The sequence below is a fragment of the Felis catus genome, chromosome F1, assembly GCF_018350175.1.
Source record: "Felis catus isolate Fca126 chromosome F1, F.catus_Fca126_mat1.0, whole genome shotgun sequence".
Taxonomy (NCBI): Eukaryota; Metazoa; Chordata; class Mammalia; order Carnivora; family Felidae; genus Felis; species Felis catus.
The window spans coordinates 65,088,295-65,116,261 of record NC_058384.1 but is presented as its reverse complement, the minus strand read 5'-3'; the positions used below and the strand labels follow the sequence as shown (position 1 = coordinate 65,116,261).

Below are 27,967 nucleotides of genomic sequence, written 5' to 3'. Positions count from 1 at the left end.
TGTTGAAGTACAGAAATTCAATGGATTTCTATACATTTTGTACCAGAAAGCTTGCTAAACTCTCTTAATAATGTTTAATTTATCAGTAGGTTCTTTTGGATTTTCTGTGTGTACAAGCCCATCATCTGTAAAGAGTTTCTTCCTTCTCAATCCTTATATCTTTAATTTCTTTTTCGTGGCTTACTGGGTTGGCGAGGACGTACAGTTCAGTGTTGAAGGAGGTAGATAAAGCAGTCACCCTTATCTCATTCCCAATCTCACAGAGAATCCTTTAGTATCTCACCATGAAGTGTATGTTGGCTGAGCTTCTGTACATATGCTTTACCAACTTAAAGAAAATCTTTTATTCTTAGTTGGTTCAGGGTTCTTCTTATAAGTAGACACTCAATTTTAAAAATGTGTTTTCGGCAGCTATTGAAATAATCACATGACTTTTCCCCTTTAAACAGTTTGAGGAAATACATTATTGGATCATTTTCATGTTAAACAAATTTCGCATTCTGAAACAAAACCAACTTGGTCATGTACCCATTGTATACATTGCTGGATTTGGCTTGATAATAATTGCTTAAGAGTTTTACACCAAGATCCGTGAGATCGGCCTGTTAAATTTGTCGTCAGGATGGGGTGCCTGGGTGGCGCAGTCGGTTAAGCGTCCGACTTCAGCCAGGTCACGATCTCGCGGTCCGTGAGTTCGAGCCCCGCGTCAGGCTCTGGGCTGATGGCTCAGAGCCTGGAGCCTGTTTCCGATTCTGTGTCTCCCTCTCTCTCTGCCCCTCCCCCGTTCATGCTCTGTCTCTCTCTGTCCCAAAAATAAATAAACGTTAAAAAAAAATTAAAAAAAAAAAGTTTATAAATTTGTCGTCAGGATAATTCCAGCTTTGTAGAAGGAGGTAAGGAGGACTTCTCCTTTACTACCTAACATGGAAATCTGTATTGTATTGAAATCAGCTTATCGTGTAATGTTTCATAGCACTTACTAGTAAATTTACCTTGTCCTAGAGATTTGTTTATAGATTTTTTTTCACTGCTTTCTGTTTTTAATTTTTTTATGTTTATTTATTTTTGAGACACAGAGAGAGACAGAGTGTGAGCAGGGGAGGGGCAGAGAGAGGGAGACACAGAATCCGAAGCAGGCTCCAGGCTCTGAGCTGTGAGCAAAGAGCCCGACGTGGGGCTTGAACCCACAAACCATGAGAGCATGACCTGAGCCGAAGTCGGATGCTTAACCGACTGAGCCACCCAGGGGCCCCATTACTGTCTTTATTTCTTAAAAACGTTTTCAGGTTTTCTACTTCTTGATTCAAAGTTGATAATTTTTTTTAGAAATGTATCCATTTCATTGAAGTTTAGAAATATATTGAGATAAAGTTGTTCATAACGTTACCGTTCATCTTTCTGTGTCTGAAGATTCCGTAACGGTGTCCCTTCATTTATTCATAATCCAGTTTGTGTCTTCACTTGTTTTTCTTGATCAGATTTTCACTAGGAGTTTACCTAAAGTTTACCTTTGTAGATCTTCTATATTTTATCATTAACATCTGTTTCATCATTATTCATTTTTTTTTAAATTTTAGAAAAAGTGTGCACACAAGCAGGGGAGAGGGGCAGAGGGAGAAGGGGAGGGAGGGGGGAGAGAAGGGCAGGGGGGGAGAGAGAGAGAGAGCGAGAGAATGAATGAATATGAGAATCTCAAGCAGGCTCCATGCTCAACGCCTCTGGGGCTCAGACTCACAAACCATGAGATCATGACCGAAGCCAAAATCAAGAGTCAGACACTCATCCGAATGAGCCACCCAGGCGCCTCCCTCCTACTCTGTTATTTTTATAACTTCTCAGGATGAGTTCTCATCAATTTTCAGTTTTAAAAAAACAAGCATTTTCAATGACAAACTTTCTTCTGATAACGTTCTGAATGCACAGTGCACGTTCTGCTACATGGTTCTCCATTACTATTTAATTCTAAATACCTCCTAACTTCCGTTTTAAGTTCCTCTTTGAAGTATAGATTTCCAAACATTTCCAATTTTTCAAGCTTTTTTGTGTGTCTATCTCATAGTCTCTAACTTAATCACACCGTCCCCTGAGAATGTGGTCAACATTTTAAGAAAATCTAGACCAACTTCATGGGCCATCCACAGGGTCAGGTGTCCTTGCAAAGAACGCTTTCCCTCAGACTTTCAAATACTGTTGCTCAGATTTTTGATATCTTTACTTCAGTTCTAGGACCGAGTCTTCCACGTCCCTGGGAAAGGCGGTTGATTCATGAAGTTTCGAACCTGTTTTGAGCTACTGAATCTTTGCTCTTGACAGTGTGCTCACCAGGGGACGTGGTGGTCTTTGGCGCAAAGGGATAGTGTCAACCTTCTCTTTACCCTTCTCATCTGACGTCCTCAATGAAGACAGCCAATCACACAGAGGTGAGGGGGTTTGTTTTCCAAGGTTTCTCCAACTTCCGAGAACATCAACTCATACTGTTTGCCGTGTTCCTAACCCTGTACCTCTTAACTCTGGCCGGCAATGTCATCATCGTGACTATTATCCGTGTTGACCACCACCTCCACACCCCCATGTACTTCTTTCTAAGTGTTCTCTCCACATCAGAGACGTGCTATTCCCTGGTCATCATCCCACGCATGCTTTCCGGCCTCGTGGGTCTGAGCCAGTCCATCTCCCTGGTGGGCTGTGGGACTCAGCTCTTTTTCTTCCTTGGCTTTGCCATCACCAACTGCCTCCTGCTAGCAGTCATGGGGTTTGATCGCTACGTGGCCATCTGCAACCCACTTCGTTACCCAATTGTCATGAATTGGAGGGCCTGTACCATTCTGGCATCCTCGGTCTGTGCCTCGGGGTTTTTGCTCTCTCTGGTTCAGGCTGTGGCCATTTTCCGACTGCCTTTCTGTAACTCACTGATTGAGCACTTCTTCTGTGATGTTCGACCTGTGTTGGATTTAGCCTGTGTTACTCCAATCGTTAATGATATCTTGACCTTAACTATAAGCCTCTTGGCCATCACAGCCCCTGCCACTTTCCTCCTCATCTCCTACTTCCTCATCATCTCTACCATCCTCAAGATTGCCTCAGCTGAGGGCCGGAAGAAAGCCTTTGCCACTTGCTCCTCCCACCTCACGGTGGTCATTATCCACTATGGCTGTGCTTCTATCGCCTACTTCAAGCCCAAGTCAGAGAACACCAAGGATCAGGACCAGTTAATCTCAGTGACCTACACTGTGATAACACCATTGCTGAACCCTGTTGTGTACAGTCTGAGAAACAAAGAAGTCCAGGATGCTCTGAGGAGAGTGGTGGGGAGGAAATCCCTTCCCTAAGATGAAATCTCTACCCAAATAGGCATGCGTATCTTCCGCATGGGAGCTTATAGGTAATGTTACGCAGCCACGGCTTCAAGTGATTGGCGAAATCTCACTCCTCGCAGCCAGGGCCAGAGCAAAAGTGAGGCTGGGGGCCAGCTTCTAATAATTGATTCTTACTTCCTCAACCTCTTTGTTAACATAACAAAAACATAAGTCACTCTGCAGGCCTGTGAACAGATGCCCATTGGCCCTATTCCAGGAGAGAACTACAAGGTCAGAGCATGATCTAGTGTGCATCTCAAAAGCTTCCATTTAAAATGACTAGTCCACTCCCCTGAAGTATAAACCACTTTAAAATCACACTTGACTGAACCTTCTTTTAACATAAACTGGATGCTTGAACCAGTGGTTATTAAAATGCAGACTGGGCCAAAAACTAATCGCCTTGTGTTTTAAGAAGATAAGGGAAGCAAAAAGAGAGATATCTTTCAGGAAATGGGTTTGGGATGAGCTAGAAACCTTCTAGAGAGAAGGTTTTCTAGCAACACCCTGCAAGTTTCCTGTAACTCACATGTGGGGCTTCAAGGGAAGGGAAATTGGGGGTGGAGGAGAAGGGAATTTATGCACAGGGACTCCTAACCACGTGTGAGAGTCGTGAAGCTCTGGCCAGAGAAACAGCGCACATGACTGGGTCTGACCCTTTGCTTCATCTGGCTGAACACAAGCTACACAAAGAAGTCCTTGTGGGGCTGACAGCAATGCCCCCCCCCCATGGACGGGATGACCAAGGGGCTCAGAAGAAGAGCAGACAGATGGCTCAGGGAGCAGACTGCTCAAAGAACGCTGTGAAATTGAGTAAGAAGAAAGACAAATGAGAGGCAGATCCAAATGGGAGCTTCCAGTGAGAGGAGAGTAAGAGAAAGCAGAGGGACCAGGGGACGGTCAGGGCAGGGGGCAGGAATTCAGAAAACGTCTTTCAGATTGGGTCCTGAGCCCTTCACAAGCACAGTCACAAAGGCAAGGAAAGAAAGCTCAGTGAAAATATGAAAAAGGGTCAACAAAATATCTTTCTGATATATTAGGTTAATATTATTACTCCTGGAAAGCTAAAAAAAAAAAAAAGTCAACAGTAAAGGATTTTTGACATGAAACTTCCATGAAAACAAAGCAACTGAGTTCGACGTGTAATAATAAAAGACTATTCACCATTATTCGCTTCAAAAATATATAAAACAATGAGGGTGAACTTCAGACTCAACTTGTGAGACAAAATAGGTGTTGAATAACACGGTGATTAGCAGTTGTAATTGCTGAGCAAGTCAAAGTTACTCTCCTGAGCTATTTGTAAAGAGACACAATAAACACATGAGTACACAGTATTCTCATTGCAAAATATTTTTGAAATGCAGAAATATCAAAATGTGTTAAGTGATTATGAATTTAAACCCAACGCACGCGGGTGCATAAACACCTAACTTTTAGAAGTTCTACAATTCAATCTATTTGGTTATTCTGAGCTCCCAATCGGACGGATAAAAGAAAAGGCCTCGAGTCCTTTCCATGCACACTGGGGCAATTTAGCGAATAAGTCACTTTATGAGTAAACATAATTGAATTCAATTCCTGCTCCCCCCTTTTTCCCCATTCTCCTTGGGGCGAATCAGTCAAGTTCTGCTCAAGGCTTCTAGTCTCCTTACCACAGAGGAGGGAACTATAGTCCACGGTCACTTCTAACTGCTCCGCGTTGGATCCTATGGAGATACATGACCCCCAGTGGCCATCTTTGGTGGTATTTATTTTTTTTTTAAGTTTATCTCTTTAGAGAGATGGGGTGGAGGGAGAGGCAGAGAGAGAAAATCCCAAGCAGGCTCCGTGCTCACCAGAGAGCCTGACATGGGGCTCAGTCTCACAACCATCAGATCATGACCTGAGCCGAAATCAAGAGTCAGACGCTCAACCGACTGAGCCACCCAGGTGCCCCAGGTGCCATCTACGGAGAGGACCCTGGTCTCGTGCTCTTTAACCAATGTGGTCCGTGCACCTCACCTTCCTTATGACTACTCCAGGGCCCCTGGACCTCCCTCAGCCCCTCCTTGAAGGCATCTAGGCACTCAGCTGTGCCCCTGACCCTGTAATGAAGAGGTTGATATTCAGAACCATGATTTGTAAGCTAAAAGAGGCTTTCCTCTCTAGAAAAGTTTGCTGAAGTTAAAAACTTTCGGCTTTTAAGACAAATGCTTTAGTTAAGAGTTTAAAAAAGATCTTTTTGAAATTCAATGGACTTTTTTTTTTTCTGGGTTCTTTCAGGTTTACCCTGGGGCGAATGAAACTCCTGTGAAATGAAGAATGGGAAATGCAAAAACAGGGCAGGATTTTTATTCTGTCGCATTTATGTGTTTATTCCGTGTGTCCACAACATTAATTATCATGGATTTTTTTTTTCAACATTTTATTTACCAGAGCTAGTTATTTGCCATTCTTCTTTAGAATTTTTTTTTTTTTTTGGATGTTTTGCTTCGCATAAGTCTTAGAAGCAGTCTGTTCAATTTACAACCCACCCTCCCCCGCCCCAAAGGCACACAGCATTCTCCACACGGTTAAACACACACAAGCAAATCACACCCCAGCACTATTTTACGGGAATCCTACCACATTTATAATTTATGGAAAATTGACATCTTAATGATCTTGAGTCTCCGCATTCAAAAACATAGCGTTACTCTCCACTGGCTCAAGTCTCCTTTGGAATCAGGAACTTTAACATTTTTCTCTATTTTTTTCCTAAAACTTCTATAGTTTTATGTTTTACATTTAGATGATCTGTTTTGAGTTAGTTTTAAGTTTATTTTCCGGGGGGTGGGGGGGAAGGGGCAGAGAGAGAATCTCAAGCAGGCTTTGCACCATCAGCACGGAGCCTGATGGAGGGCTCGATTCCACCAAGTGTGAGATCACCTGAGCTGAAATCAAGAGTCTGCTTCTTAACCAACCGAGCCATCCAGACACCCTGAGTTAGTTTTGTTTCAAGTTTAAGGTTGAGGTCAAAGTTTGATTTTTGCTTGCAGATACCTACTTACTCCAGGCCAATCTTTAAAAGCAATCATCTGGGGCACCTGGTGGCTCAGTTGGTGAGGCATCCAACTTTGGCTCAGGTCAGGTCATGATCTCGCGGTTCGTGGGTTCAAGCCCCGCGTTGGGCTCTGTGCTGACAGCTCAGAGCCTGGAGCCTGCTTCAGATCCTGTGTCTCCCTCTCTCTCTGACCCTGCCCCTTTCTCTCTCTCAAGAATAAACATTAAAATTAAAAAAATAAATAAAGGCAATCAGGCTCCACTGAACTGAATGTTCACATTTGTCAAAAGTCCGTTGAGCATATTTCTGTGGATCAGTTTCTGGGTTTCTTTCTGTTGCAGTCAGTGTCTATGCTTTCCAATACTGTACTGTCCTGGTTAATGCAGCTTTAGAGTAAGTCTCAATATTGAGTCAAGTGAGTCCTCTTATCCTTTGTCAGGAATGTTTTACTTACTCTAAGTCTTATGTATTTCTGTATCAATTTTAGAACAAGCTTGTCTATGTCTATGAAGCACGTCGTTGGGATGTCATAGGAATTGTATCAAATCTATAGATCAAGTTAAAGAGAATTGACATCTTTATGATGTGGAATCTTCCAGTCCATGGACACAGTAGGTCTCTCCATTTATTTAAGTCTTCTTTGATTTCCTTTATCACCATTTTGTAGCTTTCAGCATGCAAATTTTACACACATTCTATACCTGAGCATTTCATTTTCTTAGGAGAAATGGTAAAAGCACGATATCGTGCTTTCAATTTTGGTTTCCATACATTCAGTGTTAGTTTAGAGAAATGTGTTGATATTGTGTGTTATGACCTTGTTTAAGTCACTAATTTTAGGAGTTTTGGGGGTGGGGTTTGGTAGACTCTCTGGGTCTTTCTATATAGACGATTAGGTCATCTGTATAAATGAGGACGGTTTTATTTCTTCCTTTCTGATCCGTATGCCTTTTCTTTTTCCTGCCATATTGCACTGACTAGAACTTCCATTACTATGTTAAATAAGAGTGGTGAAAGCAGACATCCTTGCCTTATTCCTAATGTTGTGGGGGTGAAAGGGGGAAACCATTCATTTTTTCACCATTGAGTACAGGTTTTTCAGATATGCTTTTTGTCACATTGAGGTAGTTTTCCTCTATTCTTGCAAAGAATTTTTGTCATGAGTGCTGGATTTTATCAAGTGTTTCTTTGTAGTTGATGTCATTATATGATCATTCTTCTCTCATCTGTTAATCTGGTGGATACCATTGTTTGATTTGTGACCATTGATCTAGCTTTGCATTCCTAAAATAAATCCAACTTGGCCACGGAGTGTAATTCTTTTTATACATTGTTGTATTCAGTTTCCTCATATTTTGTTAGGGATTTCTGCATCTAAGTTCCTGAGGGATACTGATCAACAGTTTTATCTGTACAGCCTTTACGTGGTGTTATAACAAGGTAATAGTGGCCTCATAAATTATGAACCCCTAAAGTGAGTTGATCAGTGTTCTATCCTCTTCTGTTTTCTGGAAGAGATTGTTCATATTTGATATTGATTTTTCTTTCAATGTTTGGTAGAATTCTCCAGTGAAACCATCTAGGCCTGGAGATTTCTTAGAAGTTTTTAAACTATGAATTCAATTTCTTTAATGGTTCTAAAATGACTCAGATTATCCAACAGTTATAGGATTTTTCGTATTATCTGGCTGAGTCTTGGTAGCTTGGTTTTTTTTGAGGATCCACTTGATCAAGTGGACTTGATCCACTTCTGTCAAGTTGCCGGATTTAGAAACAAGGTTGCTCACAGTATTTCCATATCATCCTTTTAATAGCTGCAGAATGTGTAGTGATACCCTCATTTCATTCTTGATGTTGGTGACCTGTGTATTCTCGAGTTTTGTCAGTCTTTCTAGAGATTTATCAATTTTGTTGATTTTTCAGAGAACCCATTTTGTTACATGGATTTTCTTCTGCTATTTTCCTATTGTTTTATTTCATTGACTTCTGCTCTTTACCATTTCTTTCTGCTTGCTTTGGCATTATTTTCTCTTCTTTTCTAGTTTCTTGAGGCAGGAACTTTAGATTACCAATCTGAGAAGTTCCTTCCTTTCTAATGTAAGCATTCAGTGCTATGAATCTCCCCAGCAACACTGCTTTAGCCACATTCATGTACGACACATCCTATGTTGATTCTCACTCCTTTCTATGTATTCTTTTATTTCCTTTGAGACGTGGTCTTTGACCCATGGATTTGTTAGAAGCAGGATGCTTAATTTTTATGTTTTTAGAAGTTTTCCTATTGTCCTTCTGTTACTCACTTTTGGTTTGCATCCTGAACATTTTGTTTATTATGTGAGAAGACTCGAGATCCTACTTAAGTCTTTTATTTTAGCAGGCAGTCGCCCATTTTAGGGTTAGCATGCAGGGCCTGGCCTACTTTTGTTGCCTGTGGTTCCAGTGATATTTAATTTTCAGAACATTTTCTGTTATTTGGTGTGTTTGGCTTATTTGGGGCTGTTGAGATGGCCCTCCTGGTGCTGCCTGAGGGTTACCAGGGGTTTCCCCAAGCTGGGCTGCTGGTGTGGAGGGGAGTCTGAGCCTTGGGGACAGAGGCTTCTCTAGGCAAGTGCTTGTTAGGGTCACACGCCCCTCACATGTGGGAATGGAGAGTCTCTTCTAGTACTCCCCATGCCTATACTCTGTCTCTGGAGGATGGAGGGAAGCATCAACCTCACAAGGTCAAAGAGGCTTCCAGAACTGGGTTTCTTGGTGGATCAGTAGCCCTAATGTTTTGGGTCAGGGAGGGGAGCTACAGGCCCTGCAGGGAGAGAACACACTTTCCCTGGCTACTTATTAGTGGGTGGTGGTGCTAGGCTCGCCAACTGTTGTGGGAGGGACTCCTCTTTGACCCAGGATAGGAAAAGAGCCAGGTGGATGGGCAGGAAACACAGGGGCCAAGGTGGCCTTATGTTGGGATGGGGAAGGTTAAGATTTCCTGCCACTGTGCTGTTTCTGTAGGCCTGAGGTCCAAAACACGTCTGGCTTCCTCTCACCGTCTCTCAGAGTTCTCCTTTGGTTGCCTCTTGGGTTATTTCCAGGGGCTATAGTTGTACTTAAGAAGAGAAATGAATCTGTACCATTTTATCTGTACCAGAAATTTGTTTTTCTATAAATTTTGCACATTTCTGTTTATTCTTTGACATTTCTTATAATTTTGCAATTGGAAATAGCTTTTCTTCCATTATATTATTAATTGGCTTTTACTCCCGTGTAGCTAGGAAAATGATAAACCTGAACCCAGAGTCCTTGTGGAATAATTTTAATGTATGTAATAATTTTTCAGTGAATTCTCTTGGGTTATTTTACAAGTATTCTATTATATTACCTGGGAAATACAATTCTACCTCTTCCTTTCCAGTTTTTATACCTTTTCACTCTTTCTCTTGATGTAATATTGTTGGTCAGTACACAACAATAATGGAGTTAAACAATAATGGTTATGGTGACCATTTTGTCTCTCTTTTTTTTAAATTTTAATGTTTATTTATTATTGACAAACAGAGAGAGACAAAGCATGAGCATGGGAGGGGCAGAGAGAAGAAGAGACACAGAGTCTAAAGCAGGCTCCAGGCTCTGAGCCATCAGCACAGAGCCCGATGCGGGGCTCAAACCCACAGACCGCGAGATCACGACCTGAGCCGAAGTTGGATGCTTAACGGACTGAGCCATCCAGGCGCCCCACTGTCTTGTTTTATTTAATGGGAGTGTTTCTCATTTTTATGTTACAGAATTATTCATCTATCCTATTTAATTGGCTATTTTAAGTGAAGAATGGTTGTTACATTCTATTGGATATTCTTTCCAGCATCTAGAGAAAGAGGCATATAATTTTCCTCTTTTTATTTATATGGTTTATGGTTTATTAAATTTATTAATAGATTGTAACATCCAGAATGCTTGTATTACTGGTATTATAATAGGGAACATACTGAATACTTACCATGTGTCAGGTACTTTCCTAAGGATGTTTGCTAATTAACTAATTTCATCCTCAAAATAACCTTGGGACGTAGACACCATTATTACCCCCACTTTATAGGTACGAATATTATATAAACTTTGGTGAAAAGGAAACCGAGGTGCCTAGATGTTAAACAACAGGGCGAAGATTACATCGTCCCTAAGTGATGAAGCGCGTTTTTGAATCCCAAGAGTTTTGGATCCAGTGGTTTCCCATTGATCACATGCAATATGGCTGTGACGCATTGCCACGGGATACTATTATTTTAATCTGGTACTGGTTGCTCTTTATTTACTTTAGTGAAATCTATATTTTCTGTCTACTTGCATGTGTACAGCAGGCAGCCCCAAGATGGGCTACTTTGTCACATAGGCTATTTTGAGCAATCAAAACCCAGCAGCTTCAGGAGAAGCTCTTTACCTCCCCCTCAATTGTATGCCAGTACCAGAAAGAGCACTATTAACAGAGATTCCTGCTACCTAAGAAACTTCTGTGCATAACAGGGCACCTTTGTTTTCCAAACACCTGCTCTCACCTTCCCACTAACCATCTTCTTCCCCTTTGTATCCTCAGACCCTACCCTTCTCCTGAGCTCACATTGTTGCCTGTCTTTGAAATTCCGGGACTGTGTGGCTTCTCCACACATTTGTTGTTAAATTGGGTTTTCTCCTGTTAATCTGTCTCATCAATCTGATTCTTAGTCCAGCTAGAAGAACCTTCAAGGGTAGAATAAATTCGTCTTCCCCAACACACACGTGTGTGTGTGTGTGTGTGTGTGTGTGTGTGTGTGTGTATCCGTCCAGTGTACGTGTGATCATCAAATCAGGCTTTGTTTTCAATGCTATGCCCATCATAAAACAATTTGAAGGGCTCCCTCTTTTTCTAGCCTTCCCACCTTTTTAAAAGACTGGTGTGGTTATTTATTCCTTAAAGTTTTGGTAGAATTATCCTCTGACTTCACACCACGTGATTTTATAGCCTAGCGTTTATCTGGAGCTGGGACTCTTGTTGTGAAGGGAAAGGTTTCTGACCACTCCCTCTACAACGTTTTCTAAAGAAAAGGTCGCTTTAGATTAGTTCTTGTTGCATTATGCTGATAGCTATGAAGAATAAGGGGAAATCCCAAATTTATAATTCTAGCTGTGGTCTTTCCTGGATCCAAGCTTGTCTAACTGGCTGCCCACCTTCGCCACTTCCATTTAGAGGTGTAGGATTATTCCAGATAAAACACATCCAAAATTAGTATCCGTTCCCCAAACTAGCCAATGATACCTTCTCTACCCAGTTGCTTGATCCAAAACCCAGTGAGCCTATCTTGAATCCTATCTTTTCCTTCCTCCTCCTCCCCAGAATGGCATCGGTCAGCACATTTTTACGCAAAAGAAGAAAAAGACAAGATCCTGCTAGCACCGCAGGGTGTTAAACCAAACAAGGTTGTAAGGAGAAAATATTCACGAGGACACACAATCTCCCAACTCTCCTTAACCCGTAGCTTTGGCTGTGCACAAGTGGGCTGGGTGTACCACGGGAATGACACACTTATAAAAAAGGGGAAAACAGGGACTATCTAAGCGATTATCCAACAGCAGGACCTCCCAGGGGGAAACAGCCCTGTTACAAAGAAGGGCAGCATCGAGAACTTGGCAGCTGGCATCGGCCTCTCCTTCCACTGAAATTTCTTAGACCTGCTGTGTCAGCTCTTTGCCAAACTACTGAAAGGAGAGAGAAAATGAGCCTTTGGGGCCATCTAGACTGGGATCTCCTGACGAGCTTTGTCAGCCCCATCTACAAAACACAACGCGAATTTATCCGTTTCCTCCCATCTCCACCGAAACTACTCTGATCCAGAAAGAGTCTCTCACGATGCACTCTCCTTGTTTATTCTTGTGCTTTTCCATTCCATTCTCTACCAAATAGCAAAGTGATCTTCTAAAAATGAAAATCCGATGACACCCTTCCCCTCATTAAACTATCCAACAGATCCCCATTGCACCCGGAATAAAATCCACCTTCCTCCTGATGGCCTATAAAGCTCTGCCTGTCCTTGCCGCCCGTGCTCTAAGAAGGGCGTCATCTCTTCTTGCGAACCCCCCGCTCGCTACTCCAACATCTATCAACACGGCAGGTTTGTTCCCTCTGAGGACCTTTACACCTACCATTCCTTCAGTCTAGAGTGCGGGTTCTCCACGTTCTCGTTTGTTCTTTCTCCATCAGTCAGGCCTCCGGCGAGACGAGCTCATGTGCTCCTTCCCTGACCACTTCATTTATCATCAAGCACACCAGTGACATTCTCCAGGAGCTCTTTTATGGTCCTTCTAGCACTCATCGCTAGCTATCTGACACAAAATAAGAAGGTTGGCTATAAGGGCGGGAAAACTATACACCAGGCAAAATACTAAATAGAAGAGAGTGGAAAGCACAAATGAAAACAAACAGGCTGTAAACACAGCTCCTGCTGTCGCAGAGCGTATAGTTCAAGAGGATCGTAGCTGACTTCAAAAGTGTGTAGGTGATCTGCATCATTTTGGTACGTAGCAAGTGTCTAAAGATAAAGCGAAAAAGGACAAAAGACATGGAATGAAGGCATGAGCCAACCGTAGGAGGACCTGGGGGAAGAGCACTCCAGGCTGAGATCAGAGCCAAGGGTCCGAGGAGGGTTAGCTGTGGCATTAACAGATAGGCCAGCACAGCTGGAGACAGTGAGCAGGGTGACGGGGGGAGAGCCACACTCTGGTCTCACAAGCTATGGCAGGGACTCTGAATGGGATGGATAGTCACTGCAGGAACATCTAAGCAAGTGACGACTTGATGTGGTTTATGTATTAAAATCTTTATTCTGGGGGCACCTGCGTGGCTCCGTCAGGTGAGCGTCCGTCTTCGGCTCAGGTCACGATCCCGCAGTCCATGAGTTCGAGCCCCGCGTCGGGCTCTGTGCTGATGGCTCACAGTCTGGAGCCTGCTTCTGATTCTGCGTCTCCCTCTCTCACTGCCACTGCCCAACTCATGCTCTCTCTCTCTCAAAAATAAATAAAACTTGAAAAAAAAAATCTTTATTCTGGCTGCATGGAAAATCAACTCCCAGAGCCAGAGGGGAAACAAGGAGAAACCAGTCAGGACCTTGTTGCTAGGCCCATGTTACAGGTGATGGCGGCTTGGAACAAGGTGTGCCTTTGCATGAGGAGTTGGCCGGTTCAGCCGGGGGCACATTCTATTCAAGAGGCCAAGTGGACATCCAAGCAGGGATAATGGACTGACTGTTGAACATACAACTTCACATCCTGAAAAGCAGTATGGAGTAGAGATTTAATTCGGAAAGTGTTTAAACTTTCCAAGGATAGGTGAGGATAAACACAAGAGGTGAGGATAAACACAAGAGTGGTCTGGGGCTGAATCTTGAGGTGAGCTAACACCAAGAGACTGAGGAGAAGAGGAAAGAGAAGGAACAGTGGGGGAACAAAAACCAAGTGAAAAGTACCAACACTCAGGGCATGTCCTGGAAATTGCATGAAAACCGGTTTCCAAGAAAGAGAAGTCACGTAGTTGGGTCAAATGCTGCCAACATGCCCAGTAGGGTGAGTTACAATTAATTGACCATTAGACTTGGCAAAATGGGGTGATAAGTCCCGCTGGAAAAAAAAAAAATCTGTATTGGTAGCATATAATGGTGAAAAAGCCAATTTAGTGGGAATTAGAGGATAGAGAAACTGAAGACAATGCAATTCCTTCCAAGAGTTTTGGTAAGAAGGGGAGCACATAAATGGGCCTGTAGTTGGAAAAGGATGTGGGATCAAAGAAGGTTGTGTCTGTTTTCATTCTTTTAGCGCAACGGGAATTAGAACACAGAAGTCTGTAAATGAAAGTGAGCTAGTACAAACCTGATGAATCAAAGGAGACAGGGGAGAACCGCAGAGCCAAAGTCCTGAGTGAAGATGAGGGGCTGTGACACGGGCATCCAGCCGGGGGGGCGTGCAGTGGCCCCCAGGGGGACGGTGTGCTCGGCTCCGAATCAGAGCACAGGCACACACAGCGGGCGAACGTGGTGGTGGGAATATATACCAGGCCTCACTGTCAGTGCGGAGCCTGATACGGGCTCGATCCTACAAACTGTGAGATTATGGCCCGAGCTAAAATCCAGAGTCAGATGCCTGACTAAGCCACCCAGGCGCCCCCATTCATTTATTTTAAATTCTAGTTAACATACAGTGTAGCATTGGTTTCGGGAGTAGAATTCAGTTTTATCCCTTACACACAACACACAGTGCTCGTCCCAACAAGGGCCCTCCTTAATGTCCATCATCCATCTAGCCCATCCCCCATCTGCCTCCCTCCATCAAATCATCTGCGGAAAACAAGGATAAGGAAGAACCTCCAGAAGTTGGAGGACCAGAGATCGTGTGCATGGTAGGTGGGAAATATAGCACGTTGCTCACCAACATCAATACCCCACTTACTGTGAAATGTCATGAAATTTAAGTAAGAGCAGTAAAGGGTTTCGGGTCACCAACTCTGATACGTGTGTGTGTGTGGGGGGGGTGGTTTCCCCACACCCCTGAGCCATTTTCAACACCAGCTGAGTGTCCTCCGATTCAACTCAATTCTGACTCCACCACCTGGAGTCAGCATCAGATCCCACAGGTAGAAGGGTTCAGTCCTACCAGATGAACCCCTCCTTCCTTCAGATGCCAATCGCAAGCCCAGGTTGTCACCTGACCACCTATAAATCAGAGGTTCCTGTGACCCCTTCCTTGGGTTCTGTTAATTGGCTAGAGTCGCTCTCAAAACTCAGGAAACTGGTTTATTGACTAGACTACAAATCTAGTACAAAGGATGTTAAAGAATACAAGTCATCAGTCAGATGAAGAGAGGCATAGGTCAAGGTCCTGAGCAAAGAAGTTTCCGTCCTTGTGGAATTTGGGGCCCCGCACAGGGGCACATGGATATATTCTCATTCCCTAACCTGGAAACCCCGTTCTTCTGAGTTTTTATGGAGGTTTCATTACACAGGCACAATTGATTAATGCATTGACCATTGGTGACATACAATCTCCAGGAACTCTCCCCTCCTGAGAGGTCATGGGGATTGAACGTTCCAGAGAGGTCATGGGGATTGAACGTTCCAAGTGTCTAATCACACGGCTGGTTCCCCTGTTCTTGTTTCCGGCCACCTAGCCCCTATCCTCAGGTATTTTCCAAAACTCGCCTCATTAACATAAACCCAGCTATGGTTGAAAGGGGCTTGTTATGATTACTGAGACAGTCATCTCACCCTTTGGCTCTGATGCCCAAGGACAAGAGACCAGGTATTACTTTAATATTGCAAAAGATGTCTCCATTGCTCTAACTGCTCAAGGACTTTGGAGGATTTGGGGAGCTGTGAGCCAGGAAGCCTGGAGGAAGACCAAATACGTATGAGAAATGAACCTGGGTGATCTCAGTGACCAAATATGTTCGTTCAAATCACAGTATTGCAACCAGTTACCAGCGTCACCAGCAAGACCCCAAAACCTGACTTTTGCCACCCACCTGCATGTGCCCACCAACCTCTGTCCCACATTTCCCTTAAGCTCTTCTCTCCAGCTCATCTTTTGACTCAGGCAAGAGACTGGCTGGGGATCGCATCTGGGGGTGGTGGAAATCCAAACTACCCCTCAAGCAGTGACGAATGCCCTCGTGAGGAGCCCCAGACCAGTTTGAGCTCAACAGCCAACTCAAACCTGCGCAGATGGACCGCGCAGGGACACATGGAGAGAACTTCACCTCATTTTAATGCTAAGATCTCCACCCAAGGAGGAGCACCCGCCTCATTAACAAACAGGCGTGTTTTCCTTAGGTGCATCCACGACCTTATGCACGCCTCTACATACAGGGACAAGGATCCCCTTTCTAAATGTTCATCCTAATCCTACATAAAAGGACCCCATTCACCCTCGCTTGGGGCGGAGGCGTGGTTTTGCAAGTTATTCCCTGAGATGGCCTTATTTGTTGCAAATAAAGCTCCCTTTGTGTGACACCTCCACCGGGTGTGGTTTCTATGTGTGATTTACCAGGGAGCAAACGCATGCTAATTGCGTGACAATAGTAACATATTTTTCACCAGTGAAGTTCAGCTGCCCAGGTGCTCTCCACAAGCAACACTTGATTCAACCAAAGCTGGTATTATGCCAGGTAAAACAGGAGCAAGTGAATTAAAGGTAAATGCAAAGCAACAAGGAAAATGATAGCCTGTGGAATCTTAACCGGGGAGGGAGGAAAGAAAGAAGAGCCAGGGCAGTCTCAGGGCAGGAGCCCCTGAGAACGATACAAACACCCGCAGGTATAGAGTGTAGGACTTTATAAACTGAGAAATGTTTGGATTAGGGTGCCAGGGAGAATGAGCTGGAAAGATAAGTGATAAAAACAATAGCTCTTTAGAGGATAGAATGGAAGTAGCCCACTTCTAAATGAAACAAAACACAGCAAATACATGGGAATAGGAAATGGGCATTTTCCATATGGAGAAGATTTTTAAACCTCTGTGAAACACCTAAAAGCATTTCCTTTTAAATCCCACTTTGGATAGAGAGCCTCCGTGTTGTAAAAACTAAGGATGTTTCTTCTCCTTAAATTTCTATGAATACAAATAAGAAATCAATAAAAGCACCATTAATTGTTAAATGTGCGAATAACTAGAAAAACTCCAAAGAAGAAGAATGGTGGGGGTTGGGATCAGCGTATAGTAGCATCACAGAGTAACGATGCAAGATGTTTTTCTTATTTAATAAGATGACATGGGGCAGAAGGTTTTCCCTCTTCTAAGTTCTTTGGTTGGCCTAATAATTGATATAAAATTGATATGAAACAGGTAAATAGGAGGGAAAAAAAGTTTACCAACATGCATACCTCCTGTATGCATCGGAGAAACACCCAGGAAAACTAAGTACTCCCCCCAAATAAATGAAGCCATCATCTCAAATACCTTTTTCAGCCAAAGACAGACGAATATGTGGGGGAGGAGGGGGGGGGATAGTGGGAGGTGACCATGAGAAGCACAGCCAATAAGGCTAAGGTTGTGATGCAGATCTGATGAGACTTTAAACAGATTGAGTCATTCCTCTCTTCCTGGTACAGTGAGGGAGACACCCTTACAAATGGACTTTTCCCTTATGAATGCAAATGTCTTTTACAAAAGGGCAAATTCTACTCAGTTTCCACCTACGTGTGCTGTTAAAAATAACCAGTTTTAAATAATCCCTTGGGGGTGCCTGAGTGGTTCAGTTGCTTAAGCATAGACCTCAGGTCATGATCTCAAAACTCTGGCTTAAGCATAGACCTCAGGTCATGATCTCAAAACTCTGGGTTCGAGCCTCGCGTCGGGCTCTGTGCTGATGGCTCAGAGCCTGGAGCCTGCTTCAGGTTCTGTGTCTGCCTCTGTCTCTGCCCCTCCCCTGCTCACATTCTGTCTCTCTCTCAAAAATAAATAAACATGGGGCGCCTGGATGGCGCAGTCGGTTAAGCATTCGACTTCAGCCAGGTCACGATCTCGCGGTCCGGGAGTTCGAGCCCCGCGTCGGGCTCTGGGCTGATGGCTCAGAGCCTGGAGCCTGTTTCAGATTCTGTGTCTCCCTCTCTCTCTGCCCCTCCCCCGTTCATGCTCTGTCTCTCTCTGTCCCAAAAATAAATAAACGTTGAAAAAAAAAAGAGAAAAATAAATAAACATTAAAAAAATTTTTTTAATAATCTCCATGCCCAAGAGACATTTTGGGATGGCAAATTTTGCTCCCCCTTTAATGGTGTTGAGACAATGCCTAGTTATGGGGAATAATAAAAGGTATATCTGATTTAAGAAATATTTCTAAATTTGTTTCTTAAAACCAATTAAATTCCAGATGAATCAAATACTGAAACATAAAAAGTATAAATGAAAATAGGGATACTTAAAAAAACAATCTTGTAGTCAGGGAGGCCCTGATCCACACATAAATATAATACTAATAAAATTTCAAACCGTAAGCTCAGTAAAAATGATAAATGGAAGAAAACTATCTACAACATGTATGATAGAAGGCATATTTCCCTATTATAGAACTCATTATAAGAAAATGACAATACGATACAAAAAACTGAGCAAGATACGTCAATGGACGTTCACAGCCAAGGAAGTACACATGACTAACGGGCATATGAAAAGATACTCAGCCTCATTCGTAATTAGAGAAATAAAAATTCAAAGAAAAAAAATAAAACAGCATTTTTACCTATCATCTTGCCAAACGCTGAAGAAAAATTGGTCAATGCCCACAGTTGATGGAAATGTGGGTAAGAAAGCATTCTCAGTTACGCCAAATGTATACAAATGTCCTACCTTGGCTTCAGTTTAGCAATAGTTATTAAGTTCTTAAATGCACATATCACTGACCAAGGAATCTTACTTTCAGGAGGGTAGCCTGTAGCTATGCTCCCAGAAGTGCACAATTATATATGAAGAGTGGTTCTCTAGAATATGCCTAAAAACCCACAAACAGCTGAACTATCCATTGATATAGGATAGGTTAAATAAATTACACTATGGTCTTATTCTACAATTCGCAGTTGTTCAAATGAATGCGATAAATCTTCATATACTGATTTGTAAAAGCATCTCAAATGTATTGTTATACGAAAAAGCAAGCTTATAACAGTACACAGAATACAGTCCATTTGTATTACAAAAGCACACGCTCAGATAAATGTATAGAACATTTCTAAATTCCATTTAGTAGGTTTGGTTTTTGACGTGGCACAGGTTAGCAATTTAGAAACAACTTTCTATGTGTATTAGACGAGCAAATGTGCAAATATATTGAGAATATGAACCAGGTTTCTTATTGCTGGAGACAGGAGTTATAAATATGGAAAGGGGCAACATCAGAATATACTCTGAGACAGTTTGAATTGCAGATACCGTCGTGAAATCATCGATTTTAAGATGTAGCTGTTAATCCGCAGACACCAACACACATCCCACTTTCTGGCTGTTTTTCCCCACTGAGAGTCTAAGACTAATTACAAGCAATGACGATATCCAGATCTCGGCTTCTAATACCATCCGCCACCAAAGGGTATCAGAGCTCCCTGCAGAAATGACTGGTTCGAGGGCCAGCGCCGGGGAAGTACAAGAGAAGTACGAGAGGGCTGGTGTGTAAAAAAGTTACTAATGGATAATGGAGACATGTCAGAGGAACAGGGGAGCCAGATGACAGCAGCTCCCACTGACCAATTCGGTGACGATGTAAACATCAAAATAACATTAGAGTATCTAACGTTACCAAATAGAATCTACACGACCTAAATCTAGTTGTATGTAAATAGATCCCTTCCTTACGTAGAATGCCAATCTACAGCAAGGATGATGGAGTTAGAAACGCAACAATGGATCCTAAAACCGGAGAGTGAGAATTTGATGAGAGACAAGGTATTCATCTCAACAGATCACCCTTCGAGAAAGAGAAAATACTGACTTTACGACAGAGAACTCTGGTGGAGACCGCCTTGAACGAGAGATTACAGGTCACGCCACTAATATCGGGACAAACTGACAACATGTGACTCCCAGTAGGATGCATGGAGAACAACACAGCATCACTTTTTTTAATGAATAGAATTTATTGCCAAATTGGCATCCATACAATACCCGGAGCGCATCCCAACAAGTGCCCTCCTCCATGCCCATCACCCACTTTCCCCTCTCCCCCCCACCCCATCAACCTGCCCCCCATCAACCCTCAGTTTGTTCTCAGCATCCAAGAGTTTCTTATGGTTTGCCTTCCTCCCTCTCTGTTTGTAACTATTTTTTCCCCCTTCCTTTCCCCCATGGTCTTCTGTTAAGTTTCTCAAGTTCCACATACGAGTGAAAACATATGATATCTGTCTCTGAGTTATTTCATTCAGCAGAATACCCTCCAGTTCCATCCAAGTTGCTGCAAATGGCATGATTTCATTCTTCCTCATTATACAGCGTCACTTTTGTGATATTCTTGTGGAAAACTCATCATCTGAATATAATCATGAAGATTAAACCAGAGGATAAAGAAAAAAGAGAACGAATTCCAGAAGAACTGGAGGTGAATGTGAGGGAAAAACTAGAATTTCTACCCCTCCTCGAGTAAACCCAAACTAAGAGACATTTTGCAAAATACTTGGCCTGTAGTTTTCAAAAGTGTCAAGTCTGAGAAACACAAAGAAAACCAAGGTGCTGTTTCAGATAAAAGGCATTAAAGGAAGAGGAGGACAAAAAGCAATGGGTAATCTTGGATGGGACCCTAGGCTGCAAAGACGCTTAGCTGTAAAGGACATTATCGAGACAACCAGCATAATTTACAATGAGTTGCGGATTAGGTAACGCTATTACCGTATTTGATGCCATATATGCGCATGTCTCTCTCTCCGGACATATACACCGACTCTCAGTAACTACGCAGTGGTTATACAAGGGAATGCTCCCTGTCTTGCAGAGGACACACGAAAATATTTAAAATGCTGTGAGACAATGGCTTCAACATACTCTCAAGCGATTTGGAAGAAAATTATAGAAGCAGAGGAGGAAGGAAAAAATTGATGAAGTGGGGCAAAACAGAAATAATTGGGTATCCGGATACAAGATGTTTAACAGTTTTTGTTCTTACAACTTTTCTGTCCGTTTGAAATTGTGTCTCCAAAAAAGGGTTTTATTTTTTTTATTTTTATTTTTTTTATATATGAAATTTATTGTCGAATTGGTTTCCATACAACACCCAGTGCTCATCCAAAAAGGTGCCCTCCTCAATACCCATCACCCACCCTCCCCTCCCTCCCTCCCCCCATCAACCCTCAGTTTGTTCTCCGTTTTTAAGAGTCTCTTATGCTTTGGCTCTCTCTCCCTCTCTAACCAATTTTTTTCCCTTCCCCTCCCCAATGGGTTTCTGTTAAGTTTCTCAGGATCCACATAAGAGTGAAAACATATGGTATCTGTCTTTCTCTGTATGGCTTATTTCACTTAGCATCACACTCTCCAGTTCCATCCACGTTGCTACAAAAGGCCATATTTCATTCTTTCTCATTGCCACGTAGTACTCCATTGTGTATATAAACCACAATTTCTTTATCCATTCATCAGTTGATGGACATTTAGGCTCTTTCCATAATTTGGCTATTATTGAGAGTGCTGCTGTAAACATTGGGGTACAAGTGCCCCTATGCATCAGCACTCCTGTATCTGAAAAAAGGTTTTCAAAAACATGACAAAATTATTTTCTTTACGGAGATCTGTGCGGGAAAGGGTTAGCTCGGGAGGCCTTGGGTTGCTCAAACCCTGGATATTCCCAAGAAAGGCTCATCTTGAGGACTGGCTGGTGGCCAGCTCCTGGGAAAGGAGTTCCGAGCCCCTGAATTACTCGGTGTGATAAGCGTTTTATATGTCGAGGCCTTGCGTTAAATCCCTGTCTGATGAGATAACTTATGTTAACAATGTGCTTTATGCTGAACCCCTGCTCTTGGTAACACAGGTGTTGTGTGACCACGTGACTGACCCCTAACAAAAACCCTTGACACCAAGATTCAGGTGAGATTCCCGGGATGATGTCACTTCACACTTATCATCATGCACTGGTGGTGGGAAATTCACACATGTCTGTGGGACTCGGTCGGGAGAGGACACTTCACAAGCTGAAGCCGATTCTCTCCGGGACTTTGCTCCGGCCCCTTCCCCCCCTGTTGATTCACATGCACACCCTCCCACTGCGATAAACCATAACCATGACTACAACAGCTTTTCGGCATGATCCGACGGAATCATCTAGCTCCATGGTGGTCTCGAAGATGTCCGACAAAAGGTTAAAGACATTTAAATATATGGAGAGATAGCCTATATCAATTCACCCCTCATATTTGAATTCAATGCAGTTCCAAACCCGACCTAAAATGGAAAAGCAAGTGTGCAACCGCTTAAAAATAAAGAGGCGTTGATCTCTCTGATAACTAAGATTTATTTTCTTTTTCATTTTTTTTCTTTTTTTTAACATTTATTTATTTTAAAAAAAAAATTTTTTTTTCAACGTTTATTTATTTTTGGGACAGAGAGAGACAGAGCATGAACGGGGGAGGGGCAGAGAGAGAGGGAGACACAGAATCGGAAACAGGCTCCAGGCTCTGAGCCATCAGCCCAGAGCCTGACGCGGGGCTCAAACTTACGGACCGCGAGATCGTGACCTGGCTGAAGTCAGACGCTTAACCGACTGCGCCACCCAGGCAACCCAACATTTATTTATTTTTGAGACAGAGAGAGACACAGCACAAATGGGGGAGGGTCAGAGAGAGAGGGAGACACAGAATCTGAAACAGGCTCCAGGCTCTGAGCTGTCAGCACAGAGCCCGATGCGGGGCTCGAACTCACAGACCACGAGATCATGACCTGAGCCAAAGTCGGACACGTAACCGACTGAGCCACCCAGGCGCCCCTAAGATTTATTTTAAAGTTATCACTGCTAAGAGTGTAATCTTGGTACAGGGAGTCAAACTGACCAGTGGAGCTGGAGAGAGAGTCCCTGAACTAACCCACACGTACATACGATTGTGAAATATGGCAGAGAGAATCGTGGGCCAGTGGAGAAAGGAGGCTTTTCAAACAAAGGTGCTAGGGTAATTGGTTACCCATTTAAAAAAAGAAATCTCAGAAAATTATATACAGAAGATCATTTTTATAAAGCTCAGAAATAGATACAACACATTGCTTAAACCCATATATATGCAATAAAGGTATGAAATAAACGAAAATAAACACAAAATTAGAAAGGAGTCATGGCTGGGGGAAGGGGGTCAAGAGAAATGTGTGAGAACAGCCTAGGGTTGAGTGACGAGTTCCCAGATGTGATGCCCCACAATCTGCGTGCTTCAAACATAGCGTTAAGTATAAAGTGTATTAAAAGTGATAAATATATAGGGGCACCTGCGTGGCTTAGTCAGTTGAGTGTCCAACTTCGGCTCGGGTCATGATCCCACGGCTCGTGGGTTCAAGCCCCACGTCGGGCTCTGTGCTGACAGCTCGGAGCCTGCATCCTGCTTCCAATTCTGTGTCTCCCTCTCTCTCTGCCCCTCCCCTGCTCACGCTTGCGCGCTCTCTCTCAAGAATAAATAAACATTAAAAAAGATTTTAAAAAAAGATATGCATATAAGCCCTTCATTTTTGCTGAGTGTAGAAAACTCCACTTGGAAGAGTGCCATCAGGATCTGGCCAGGGACCGATAAGGGAATCTCTGTTAGATTAATTAAACACGGAGGCTACGGGCTGGCTGGCTGGACCACCGTGGCGCCTCCAGAAACGAACCCAAATCTGAGCCTGTAAACGCCTCACAGTTACAAAATCAAAATACTAAGGATAACCAATCACAAAGGGCCAAGTAGGCTTTAAGCTGCAGCCACTCAATGCTCCCGTGTTTCCACCTCTTCTCTAGAAAAGTCTCCCCGGGTTCCTGCTGGTTGGGCACTCTTAACCACTTCCCATTTGTCATTGCCAGACTTGATTTTTGCTCAAATAAGCTTCATGTTTTCAATACGTCGCGGTTTATCTTTCAACAATATAAAAGAGAAAAATAGAATAAGACACTCTCGGGAGAAAAAGTGCACGGAATTGGGGCAGGGAAAACGGCGAGGAGCTGGGCTCAGGAGGCCCAGCGTGTCTGACTGTCTGCCTGGGTCCCTGAGGCTGAAATCCCAGCTCACATTTGTTTGGATGCTTGCAGTGGGTCTCCTGGCCTTCTAGAAAGGTCCGTTGAGCTTTACTCTCCCACTTCTGAACCTCACAGAACAACAAATATAGTCATATTTGACCGTTTTGGTTCCAGAAAAGGAAAGGAAAAAAGAAAAGCAACAACAACAACAAAAAACCCAGCTTCTAATACCGAGCAGGGCTCTTGACTACAGGGAGAACTGTGCAGTTTCCTGGAATCCAAGCAGCGACTCTTAGCTTGAGCTCACTGGGGCTTTGTAACCATGGTTTTTCAAGGCCCAACCGTATAAAAATAGAAAATTTATTTAAAAAATGAAGGCTGACAAATAAGCCACTGCTGTCTCTACTCCCAAAGTGCCGCAGCACAGACCCAGGTGATGTGGGAAATGAGCCCCACACATAACGAGGTCCCCGGCCGCTGGCTGTTGGCTTCCTTCCAGCCCCAGTGTGGCTTTCACGGGTGCCCAGGGGAGGGCACCCAGAAACCTCAAGAGATGGTCCTCAGAGAGCCTTTCTTGGTTAAAAGCTCCTCCTCCAGCTGGAGGGAATATCTAGTATCCAAGGAGCCCCTGTGACCTTCCTTCCCCTGCCATCCCTGGACTGGCCCTAGTGCAGGTAGAAGGACCACACTGTCTTTGCTTCATGGCCTTGACTTGTGAATACTTGTGACCAGTGGGCCACATCTCTGACCTCTACTTTCATTTTTCTGTAGAGCCACAGGTTTGCAGGAAGAAAAGTAAGTGAGATTTCAAAAAAGACTTCAACGGTTTACAAAGGGCCATGATTGTCGTTAGAGGGTTAAATTAAACTAAAAAGGGTCCTGGTGTCTACGAATATCTGTCACTTTCAAAGATGCCTTGCTAACCCTAAGGAATCCTGGCTTCCCAGGATTAAAGCGTACCTTGGCCAATAAAGAACGGAGGCTGCCACTTATCAGCTATGATTCCTTGGCTATGTTCTATTAACAAATCATAATCCAGAGACACTGTTGACAAAGCTTCGTGGAGCAGGTTTAAGTTTCTTACCACGGTGCACACATCAATGCCAAACCACCTCCCTTGTCAAGAAATGGTCCGTGAGGGGCACCTGGGTGGCTCAGTCAGTGGAGTGTCCAAATTCGGCTCAGGTCATGAGCTCACAGTTTGTGGGTTCGAGCCCCACGTCGGGCTCTGTGCTGACAGCTTGGAACCTGGAGCCTGCTTCGGGTTCTGTGTCTCTCTCTCTCTCTCTCTCTCTCTCTCTCTCTCTCTCTGCCCCTCCCCTGCTGTGCTCTGTCTCTCTCTCTCAAAAATAAATAAACATTAAAAAAATTGTTTTTTTTTTAAGAAATGGTCTGTGAAACTGCACTGTTTTTTTTGCAACCTCATGCCATTTTCTTTCATAACATGCTTGCTCTAAGGGGTTCAAGGCGTAACTGTGTCAATCTCTTATATCTTTTTGCAGATTTTCTTTATTAAAAATGGTGTGTTTCTGAGAAGTCGGTTAATGTTAAAAGTACTCGAAAAGCCTACCTTTGTTTTTTTACCCGAAAGTAAACCATTTTGCAATGTGGATGATTCGCTTTACTTCTGGCAAAAATGTACTTTTTAGGCAACTCCATCGTTTCTATTATCGAATTTATTTTTTTTATAGCCACTTGGTTACATAATTATAAGTTGCTTGGTAATCGGGTAGAGCCTGTTGGACGAGCTGCACCACGGTGTATTTTCCAATTCAATGTTAGTAGTGTCATGCTTTCTTCTAGGCTTATAATCTCAGTGTTAAAATTTAGCCCAGTGCTGTAGCTCTTTGCTGATGTCACGCGCACAGACAGCAGGGAAAAGGAGACGGTGTAAAAACATTTACTCCTCTTCTCTGAAGAAAACCTCACTGTGGTTTTTCCTCACTCCAGCATTCTGCTTCCTCCCAGGCAATGTATCTTGTGGGGCAGGACCGGTAATGACTCTGCCAGCAGATATTATGCCCCCATCGCAGTGGCCACACGGTCCCTATTCTCAGAGACCATATAATCTCGCCCTGGTGGGGCAGGTCTACTTTGCAGTTTTGGGTAGCGGGAGAGACATTGGAGACAGGATCAGAAGCCATGGGCTCAGGCTGATAGGTGTCCCTGGGCAATTCCCGAAAGAGTTTCTGTATCTGAAGACAACCAGTATTCCTTGTTCTCCCCGTTCCACCGGATGGGAATGAAATGAAAGGATGTAAATGTCTTTGGTAAATCACAAATCCACTGTAAGGTGCTTTCCAGACAAAAGAGCCAGTAAACAGCTCTGTGCTACCTACCTGTGGAAGGAAGCAGAAGCCAGAGGGGGAGGTGGGGTGGAGAAGAAAGGAAAGGGTTTCATAGGTGTCATGGGCTTTGGGTAGCTTTGAAAAATGAGTAGTGCCTCGGGAAGAGGCCCGGAGGGCAAAGGTTGAGGGGGACGGGACCCACAGAGCTGCGGCGTGGGGAGGGGACCACGTTGGCAGGTGATCCAGCCAAACCCTAGCAGCTCTGCTGGTGGCCGCAGACCCTGGAGCTCGGCAGGACACTACTGAGCCAGGATGTATTCGATAATTGTCTGAATTCTAACAGAAACGCTTACACTGTTAAGTATCATGCTCATCTGAACAATTCTGTAACATCCCCATCGCTACACTCGGATCAAGATGATGGGACTGGTCTAAGAGATGCTAATTCCTTACCGGAGACAAGTGGGCACGTGTTAGAAGTAGGATATCTTTCCAGCAGTAAACTCGAAAAGCCACCTTCCTTCTCTTAGTGAGAAAATGACGTTCTTCCACTCTCTGTTCCCCCAAGGAATAAACATGAACGTGCATATCAATAAGCAAAGCCCGAGGCAGATTAACCACAAGAACTTGCCCAGCCTAGCTGACAGAAGTCACGCGTCTAGGTCCCTTACATGGTTTTTTCTTTCTTAGATCCCACATACGATTTGATGAAGACAGAGAATCACACTTGGGTGAGTGAGTTCACTTTCCAGGGCTTCTCCAGCTTCCACGAGCACCAGCTCAGCCTGTTTGTTGTGTTCCTTGCACTGTACGTCGTAACCCTGGCCGGCAACGTCGTCATCGTGACCATCATTAGTGTGGATCGTCACCTCCACACGCCCATGTACTTCTTCCTGAGCATGCTGTCCGCTTCAGAGACCGTATATACGCTCGTCATTATACCCAAAATGCTCTGTAACCTTGTAGGCCTGAGTCAGCCCATCTCCTTGGCTGGCTGTGCCACCCAGATGTTCTTCTTCATCACCTTGGCCATCAACAACTGCTTCCTGCTCACGGCGATGGGGTACGACCGCTACGTGGCCATCTGCAACCCCTTGAGGTACACGGTCATCATGAACAAGAGGGTGTGTGTGCAGTTGGTGGGGGGCGCCTGCGGCATTGGGCTGATCGTGGCGACGACGCAAGTGACATCTGTGTTCAGGTTGCCTTTCTGTGCTACGAAGGTGGCCCACTTCTTCTGTGACATCCGACCTGTAATGAAGCTCTCCTGCGTCGACACCTCGGTCAACGAGACCCTGACCGTGATCATCAGCGTGCTGGTGATCCTGGTCCCCATGGGCCTGGTCTTCATCTCCTACGTCCTCATCGTCTCCACCGTCCTCAAGATCCCCTCCGCCCGGGGCCGGAAGAAGGCCTTTGCCACCTGCGCCTCTCACCTCACGGTGGTCGTCGTCCACTATGGCTGTGCCTCCGTCGCCTACCTCAAGCCCAAGTCGGAGAACACCAGGGATCAGGACCAGCTGATCTCGGTGACCTACACCGTCATCACCCCCCTGCTGAACCCGGTGGTGTATACCCTGAGGAACAAGGAGGTCAAGGATGCTCTGCTCCGGGCCGCTGGCAGGAAGCTTTCCTGA

General features: G+C 44.0%; 2 protein-coding genes across 2 annotated transcripts in view; one reads left to right on the top strand and one right to left on the bottom strand.

Moving 5' to 3' along the window:
- LOC101100178 (olfactory receptor 10J1-like) overlaps positions 1-27,967 on the bottom strand; it is a 306,783-nt gene that overhangs the window by 57,408 nt on the left and 221,408 nt on the right. The gene's annotated exons all lie outside the window — the stretch shown is intronic.
- On the top strand, positions 1,794-27,967 carry LOC101099928 (olfactory receptor 10J1-like). Its single transcript, XM_003999606.4, has 2 exons — positions 1,794-2,901; positions 27,021-27,967. Exons 1-2 carry the CDS (start codon positions 2,397-2,399, stop codon positions 27,965-27,967), a joined length of 1,452 nt encoding a protein of 483 aa, XP_003999655.4. The 5' UTR covers positions 1,794-2,396.

Bases quoted from the DNA above. Each gene is read 5' to 3' on its own strand.
- LOC101099928 (XM_003999606.4), top strand. From the start codon at position 2,397: ATGAAGACAGCCAATCACACAGAGGTGAGGGGGTTTGTTTTCCAAGGT. The intron at 2,902-27,020 runs GTAACTCACTGA...TTTCTTTCTTAG, and splicing joins CATTTTCCGACTGCCTTTCT to ATCCCACATACGATTTGATG.